Below are 8,649 nucleotides of genomic sequence, written 5' to 3'. Positions count from 1 at the left end.
CCCCTTTTCTTCCCATGGGAGGAAGAAAGCACCAATAACTGTCTCCCCTCCTCCACAAAATAGGAGTCATTGTCTGGTTTTGCTGCTGTATCCCAGGTTTTCCTTGGGTTGGTTCACATCAGTGTTCAGGTCAGACAAGCAAAGCTGCCTTTTCTCCAAGCTCATTCATACATTGAATTCTGGTTGATTTGCATGTGATGGTCTGATGCATACCCTCCAGATGCAGGGTTTGTGTGTTCTTTAGAAATAAATAGTCCTGAAGAATATTCCATATTACCAGAAAGCATTTCTGGTGTATACAGTCCTTGCCATGAAACATCTTGGAATAGGACTGTAAACATTTCACCATCCTTGCTCTCACTTTCAGCTCTGGGAGTCTTTCATGTTATCCACGTCTAGACTTCAGTGCTAAGTGCCTCAAGAGATAGAGATGTTTTGGAACTTTTTAAAGTCTAAGCTAATCTAGAAAACACACTTAACACTCTTCTTCCCTGGTTACATTTTGATTACTATTTCATTATGGTCCTACATTCTGCAGGTGCTGTAGAGGACCCCTGACCAAAAAAAGGGTTGTAGTGCAAGGAAAAAAAGAAAAGGAAAGGATAAATTTGTCACTATCCTTTAAAAAAATTACAGACCAAGGCCATGATTATGTCTGTCCCAGACTGTGCTGACTTGTGCAACATTTTTGTCCCTGTGTCATCTTTAACTGCCATCAGTTTCCTGGTGCATCCGTGGCAAGGGTGTGAGGGCACATCAGTGAGTAAAAATGACTTATTTAGAGGCAGAGCCACAAGCTGAACTGTTTATACTCTTCCTGCTGATAAGATACAATTCTAGATGCCCAGCCTACTCTTTTACTGTAATACTTTTGACAAGGCAGGTTTGGTTTCTGTTTTGCTTTGAGAAAGTTCTCTCTCAGAATGAGGCTTTGATTTCTGCTCTTAGAGGGTTCACGACATAAGTAAATTATCTTCTTCCAAGAAAAAGTAGAAGATAAATAACTGGCAGCCAGATCAAAATCCCCCTGCCCTGATTAAACAGTTTCTAGTGCTGAAGGACAACAAAAATTTATAGATACCTTATTTTGCTGTTGACCCACTGTACAACCAGTCCATGAGCTTTTACTTTGCAAAGCATTAGGAAAAACTGAAGTCTAGGAAAGACACTAAAACCACAGCCTAGTTGTTTATTTCTGATACTATGTGGTTCATGATTGTTTCTTTTAGAGGGAACAAATAATCAATACAAAACCATGAATAAAAATAACTTTTTCTTTAACACTGGATGCTAAAAGAACATATAGTCTTCTTACTGTGCCTGATGGAAACAGTACAAGTCTGTTCTCCACAATTCTTTGTTTATTGGAATGCCTGAAATCTATACATGAGGTATTTTTAAAACATTTAAACATAGAAGATAAGCTTCTGCTCCAGACAATTTGTTTCACCATATTCTAAAATCCCAGTGCATACCACAGAAGTGCTTAAAGCAAAGAAACAACAACAAATTTTTTAAAAACAAACTTCAATTTAAGATAAAATAATTTCCATATTCTTATTTCAAGGAAAATTTGCTTTCCTCATGAGACACATTCAGTTATTGACTCAGCTGCTGTAGGAGATCTTCAAGGCCCAATTCTGATCGGTGGCACTTTGGAAAGGAGAAGTGCCAATAGTCAACATTTGGCTCTTTCTGAGAGATTGTAGCTCCTCCAAGCACAGAACAATCTGAACATTGCTAATGATCCTGAAACTCTGCATGAAGAACTGGAGGAATAAAACCTTGTGAGGTAGCCTAGCTAAGTGACATGAGCTCAGGTAGCGTGCAGCTGTGAGGGATGTACCTGGCTCCTAGAGGAGGTCTGGACCAGAGGATGAATTTGGGACTCAGGGCCCTGCCATCAGTCTTACCCTGCTCAGAGATGTGGTAAAATCCCTTGGACTTTTATATCCCTTTGTAGAGTCGCAGATCTCTTACGTTTTACTCTCTAGTGATGCAATAAATACTCAATTCAGTTACATGTTTGCTGTTTGCCCACGCAGCTTTATCCCTCTCTGGGACACTCAGACTAGAAAGTTTCTGCCTGCTGTGTTGTTGTTGAAGTTAAGTGACCCCTCGCAAGCAGAGGACTTTGGGTGTCCAGTCAAGGACTGGAGGTTGGGCAGTGAGCCCTGCTGCTCAGTGGGTTCTGCTCCAGTGGCAGCTTTTCATTCTGTGCAAATGCTGCAAAAACATGGAAGGCTCCAATGCAGGGACATTAATTCAAGCCTGCTTTGCTGCAAACTCCTTTGCAACTAAAAGGTCTAACATACAGCTTAATGACATGAGCTTAAAATAGCGATGCACATCTTACAGATGACGTAGCAGTGGCTATAAATGTGCCTTTTGCCCAATACTCCCATAGTTGGCATTTTCAAAATATGAGGTAACTTGTTGAGTCTTCCCAAAATAATTTTTTTTAGGATTAGAATACAACTGTTCTCATTAAAAAGCATAATTTGCAGCCAGCCATGGACATTTAATTTCTATCTTGTGCATCTTGAAAGCTTACTCTTGGAAATTTTATTTAATTCAAAGCCTACTTGTCTGTAATAAATGCAATAAAGGGATTCTGCTATGACCAACAAATTTGCATAAAGATGTAATAAGCTATGTTCTAACTTGGCAAATCAAATTTTTTCAGCAAGAAATGTATCCAAAGAAGACTCCTTCTTTATGGGTACAAACAATAAGGAAATATTTCAATTTTTTTTTTAAATAGCTTAAAAAAATAGAATATAGTATTTTAAATACTGGTGTTTGTTGCAAATTATCTACTTAATGCCATTTCTTTTTCAACCTTTTAAACCTGAACTGTCCCCATACTTATCTTTTATGACTTGCCAACATTTGAAGTTCTATGTTTCTGTACATCCAAAGCGCTGACAACTGATGTTTCTTTATTCTAAGATAAGACACTGCCAAATCTGAAGATTCAGGCTTGATTTTTACTCATGTTTCAGAAAATAATTATTAATAATTATTAATAGTATTAATCAAATTCAGTTACTAAAAACTTTTCATCAGAATAAGATGATCAGCCATACTTATAGGTAAGGTCAAATAAAACTTTCCCAGGAATGCAAGGACATTAGAAAAATGCAGGTTACTCTGAAATTTGATAATTTAGGCCTTTCTGTACCAAAAGAAATTGTACGTGCATATTGCACAGAAGTCAAGCTATGGAATTTTTATGGTAGAAATTTCAGGCCACATTCAAGCCTATAGGCTATTTTCTGCTTTTTTTTTAAGAAAAACAGAAATGTCTGAACACAAAACAGTAACTAATAACTCAAAGTAACTTACCTTTTTTCAGCCAAGAAATATTCTGCTTTTCATGTTCAAAACTTTCAGCTGCTTTGATTTTTACCTTGTCTGTCTTGTCCTCTGACATCTGTGGGAGAGAAAAGAATTTGGGGATGTCAAGTTCTCTTAAAGAAAGTTTGACAGAGAAAGATGTTCTCTGTTTAGGTTCCTGCCATAATAAATTGTGCATACTTACACAGACACTTTTTTTCCCTGCAGATTATTGATACTACATAATATCTGAGCCGTTGAATTTATGTTCTGTACCTAAATGCTTTATCAATATTACATGGTTGCTGTTTGCAGAGGGAGATGCTTTTGTAATGTAACTATAAATTACATTATGAAATAAATTATAAGCTCAAAGCATGGTGGTAATAGATAAACATATAACACATAGAATAGGTACGGTCAGGCTGAGGAGGAAGCATCCAGGCTGCCTGTTTATTGTGGCTCAAAGTTGCTGTAAAGCCTGCTGTCAGAGAGCTATAATTATACAAATAGTAATAAATATTTATAAAGGCAACTTGAACAAAGTGTACCCCCCACACCCAAAAAATAAATTGGTGCAAGCTGCAGTAAAGATTTTTTTTTACTGTAACACCAAGGATGCCGAAAAAGTCCCGGTACCTGAGGGCATTACACAGCCCCTGCGCTGTGGCTTGTGCTAGGAATAAGATCAGGCAGCCTGGGCTTCTGCTGCCTGCATTCAGTGGCAATGGAAGGCAGTGATGTCGAGCATTTCTGTTTTTACCTGTGTCTCCCACCCGGGCACAGAGCAGCAGGGTTCAGGCGCCGAGGAGAGGAGCTGTTGGCCGGGTCCCTCGCTGGGTGTTGGTGTCCAGCATTCCCACGCGCGGCGAAGCGAAAGGATGAGCAGTGCGCTCTGTGCCTGCCTGCTGTGTGGTGCCAGATTTGTCTTGCTGCCAGCATCAGCCAACTTACTGCTGAGGCTTTGGGGTTTTTTTCTCCCCCCACCCCCCCCTTTGTTGTTTGCATGCACTTCTAGAGCTGGGGAGGGAAGGAGGAGGGTAATGAGTATCCCAGCACTAGTGGAGTGATTTAAAAGAAAAAAAAAAAAAAATCAGGAGCTTTTCAAGTAGAAAAAAATTGGTTTGGTAATGTTATTACTGCAGTTCATAACCCAGTGAATCTGTGAGAGGAGGAAGAAAATAGAAAAAGAACCAGGAAATTAATAGCAACAAATCAGATAAATGTGTCATGGTTTTGGCTAAATATAAGTTAAGATACAGAAGGATATAGAAATTAGACACTAAATATCTATTTACAGCTGTCACTTTGGCAAAGGAATGGTCTCAGCCCGTGGGGAGCTGAGTGTTGTGACCCTCCCCAGCTCAGCCCTTCCCTCCAGTGCCATGGGGCTGAGTGGGCTTGGCAGCAGCACAAGGGGGCAGGGGACCACCCGGGTGGGCTATGGCACACCTTGAAGGCATACAAAGTTCAGTTTCTTAGTTGGTTTTAAAAATTCTCTTGCTATAGTCACCATCAATATTGCTCTACTGGTAGTAGGAGTAGGGTGAAGCCTAAAGAGAAAACGATTTTAGGGTTCTCAGGCATTTTGTCTTTTCATATAGGACAAAAAAATGCCACTCTGCTTCCCAGAACTGAATTATTGAAAGGTTTTGTTGTGGAGTATGTGCAGAATTACTCATTTATCATACTTTTTAAGTGATATTTACAAAATTTCAAGCAACATTTGTCACCAGATACTATAATCCAGGATTCCAGTGCTTAAGTGTGGCCAATAAATAATAACATATTCCCTTTGTTATGACAATTATCTTCCTCTATTCTCCCATCACATGTCATTCTTGCTAGAAAAAAAAAATGTTTTCTTGCTTTTTTTTTTTAAATCTCCTGTGCCAACCTGACTGAGATTCTTCTGCCATCTTTAGCTAATTGTGAACTGCATGCTAAGTGCCTACTTACATCTCCGAATTGCAATGATTAGTCTTGCATGGTTTGAAAACCTATTTTAAGCAGGGTACTTCAGAAAGGATTGCAACCACAGTGGGGGGAAACTCTAGGGGTAGTATTTTAAGATCTTTGTTCATTCTCCTTGGATGCAGCTTTGAGAATTATGTATTTTCAATTGCAGTTCCTTGTTCTCCCAGAAACACTGATTTTTCCATTCTATTGCATCTACAAAGCTTTAAATTTACCAGTGGTGCTGGTTCTTCAGCTGGATTTGCCAGGCTGTGGAGCTCCTGGTGGGCCCTAATAAAATAATCTCAGAGCAGTCTGAACCTCTCTGATTGTAGCTTGGATCTGGTGCTACTCTGCATTTCAGAAGCCACTGTTTAAAATGAAGATATGGGTGGTTTCCAAACCAAACTAGAGTGAAAGTTCTCTGGTTCATCTGGCACATCCTCACTGTTTTTCTAGGGGTTTTGACAAAATCCCAATGCCTTTCCCAAAGAAAGTAAAACAGATGAGGAGAAAGCCCTTCTAAAACCACAGACCTGAAAACTGCTGTGCCTTGAGATAACAGCCCCTGAAGTCTTGTCCTTCGGGGATTTTGTCACTTAAACTCTCTTTGGATCCAGGATTGAGCCTGGATTGGGCCTCCAGGAATGTGAGCAGCCAGTGGTGCTTGAAGAGAGCCCATTGCTGAATGTGTCCCCCAAACCTTGACAAATACCCATTTGTCAACACCGAGCAAACACAGACCTGACTTTCCATCAGGTTTTATACCTTTGTATTTGAGCATTAACAAAGGGAATGCAGATTAGTGCTCTGAGATGTTCTCTCCACCTGCTGTCCTGAGATGCCCTGCAGGACCCCCAAGTGTTGGCAGCTTGCAAACCTGCAGAAGTTACTGAGCATTAAATAACCCACCAGTGAGTTCAGAAAACATTAAATAACTTTCTTACTCTTTGTATTTTCCATTACTGATATTCAATTAATGGTCCTTATGTTTTCAGTCCAGGAATATTAAATGTAACCTTTCATGATCTTGATCAGCTCCAGTTTTCTACTGAGACATGTTCCTGTGTGCTATTTTTTGCTTCATTTAATTAAGTTATTTTGGATAAATGCATCAATATTTCTGTTTCCTAATCAATCTTAAAGTAGTTAGAGGAAAGACAACCTTGCCATACATCCTCAGTAATGCCAGGCTTTGCAAAGGAAGAAAAAAACATTATGAGAGAAGGTTATTAAAATATTGAGTAAACTTGTTTCTGTTAAAGCTGTAATTGAATTTTTAAAGCCCTGGCCCATTTTAAACACTGAACTTTAGTTTATGGTTTGATAATTCATTTCACTTTCATTTTTATAGGTTTTATTTTATAGCTACTAAATATCTATGGGCCGTCCCATGTTCATTTTCCTTCCTGGTTGTGAAATAGGGTATTTAAATGGAGGATTAAAAATAAAAATCATAATGCCAAAATAGATGTGGTATCAATCAGTTCCCAGATAAATGTACTGTATCAAGTGCTTGTTGAGATTCAAGAATATATTTTTCTGGTCTGCTCAACTGGGTCTGCAGTCAAGTCTTTGCAGAGTTGAAGAATAGGAAACTTTAGTTGGTTGTAATAACCATCAAAGCAGAGGAAAAATTTCATTGCTGGTTCTAGCAAGCATCAAAACTGTTAAAATTTCCTTAATATTAAGGTCAGGCGTCCAGTACTGGATCCTGTCCTGAGTACAAGGGAGGATGTGTAGCCATAGTAAAGAGAGTTTTTGGTTACATCTATGAGTACGGCATTTAAAATATTTAATTTCGCTACCTAAAATTACTTTTTACTGGAGGATATGAACTGTGTGCCTAAAAGTTGAAGTTTCCAGTGTGAATTTTACACAGCTCAGCATTAAATTAAGCACTTACTTCTTTCTTGCACAATCCAGGTAAAATACAGCCACTTGTCCACTGGCAAGTGGCGCTCTGTAGCTTTGGAATACCCCACACTGCAGTAAATGTGGTTTATTAAAAAAAAAAAAAAGGTATGATAAAACTATGTCTTTGCTCCATTTGCACCCTGGGGTGATCATTTCCAATAATAAATTGAGTATAATGTGATGTGCCCTGTCAAAGTTAAGGAATCTCTTCTTGATCACGCATCTGTAGGTAGAATATTAAGTTGTGGGAACACGATCTACAGCCAAATTATCCTGGTGATTTCATGTAAAATGCATGGTTTTTTAGCCGAACCATCATGTCCTGTGAATGCTTCAAATGCAAAACAGGCTGTTTAGAGAGACTACCTCAAACTGGCACTGACAAATGATCTATATGCTGCAGAGACCCAGAGCAGTACAAAGATAAGATTTTACTCCTCATCACTCTGCCTTGTAGAGACTCCAGATAATTTTTCAGTAATTCTGTGTCCTGCAAGAGGAGACACAGGGCTTTATTTCACTTTTCCACTCGGTGCCACTGTAGGTCAGCGAAAGTCTGGGAATGTGTTTAGGCTGGAGGATGGAATAAAACCTTGAAAAGAGTTGCAAAGGCAGGTTAGTATAGGGGTGACTCATAGTATGGAGAAAGCCCAAAGAAGTGAAATTAAAAATGGTCCATATTTCCACTGAGCAGTAAAGAAAAGAGAGAGACTGTACATCTTTTGTTGTCCAGGAGGGCAGGGAGGTTACTTGGTGTCGGTGTGAAAAAGTGACATTTGGGACACTGCTAGTTAAAGAGGATGAAGCTCCAGTGTGAAATAAATTTGAGGATGAGTGTGGAGGTGGGATGGGGAAGGCAGAGAGACCCTGGCAGTAGCCCTGGAGCCATGAAAGCCCTGTCCCAGCTGGGAGAGGGTCTCTGAAGGCAGCAGTGGCCTAGGCCATTTTCTCTCCTACCAGTCAAAATTCAAGCCCAGAGTTTAAAAAGGGTTTGTACTAACACAGAAGCTATGTGTGCCTCTGCACATCCTGGCCTGTAGCAGGAAATCCTCCCTTGCTCTGTTGTGTTTTGCCCATCATTGGCCATGTTCTCTGTGACCTCTGTGTGTACTCTCTTTACAGATCCTTCTGCTTTGCCCTGTCATATGGGTGGGAAGTATCTTAAACCCAAGAGGTTTTCTAAACGTGGGTGTATAGTGTGTTACAGGGTGATTTGACATTTTAGAGGCTCGGTTTGGTGCATTTGGAAAGGCAGGTGAAACAGGCCCCTCGTGTCCCTTGACCTGGAGGGATCCATCCCTGCTACAGGAGACTTCTGGAAAAATAACTGGAAGCTTCTTGGGCATCACAGCAAAAATTGGGACAGACTTGTTATGATAAGATGGAAAATAAGCTGAATAATTGCTGCTGCATCTCAGAATGTACTGGTGTACGTGA

General features: G+C 39.8%; 1 protein-coding gene across 4 annotated transcripts in view; it reads right to left on the bottom strand.

Moving 5' to 3' along the window:
* Positions 1–4,714, bottom strand: part of MDFIC2 (MyoD family inhibitor domain containing 2) — a 44,143-nt gene extending 39,429 nt beyond the window's left edge. Inside the window, exons 1-2 of one of the 4 annotated variants that reach the window (XM_077786170.2) lie at positions 4,116–4,714; positions 3,349–3,436 (exon numbers count right to left, since the gene is read on the bottom strand). In XM_077786170.2, the coding sequence (XP_077642296.1) occupies positions 3,349–3,436 (88 nt within the window). In that variant the 5' untranslated portion in view covers positions 4,116–4,714. Of the gene's footprint in view, positions 1–3,348; positions 3,437–3,978; positions 4,052–4,102 lie in introns of those variants that run through there. The other 3 variants (XM_021550760.4, XM_085590299.1, XM_077786171.1) reach the window with 3 other exon arrangements.
* Between the last annotated feature and the right edge of the window lie 3,935 nt (positions 4,715–8,649).

This window comes from Lonchura striata, chromosome 12 (assembly GCF_050655825.1).
Source record: "Lonchura striata isolate lonStrDom1 chromosome 12, ASM5065582v1, whole genome shotgun sequence".
NCBI classification, from domain to species: Eukaryota; Metazoa; Chordata; class Aves; order Passeriformes; family Estrildidae; genus Lonchura; species Lonchura striata.
This window is presented reverse-complemented; position numbering and strand designations above follow the sequence as displayed.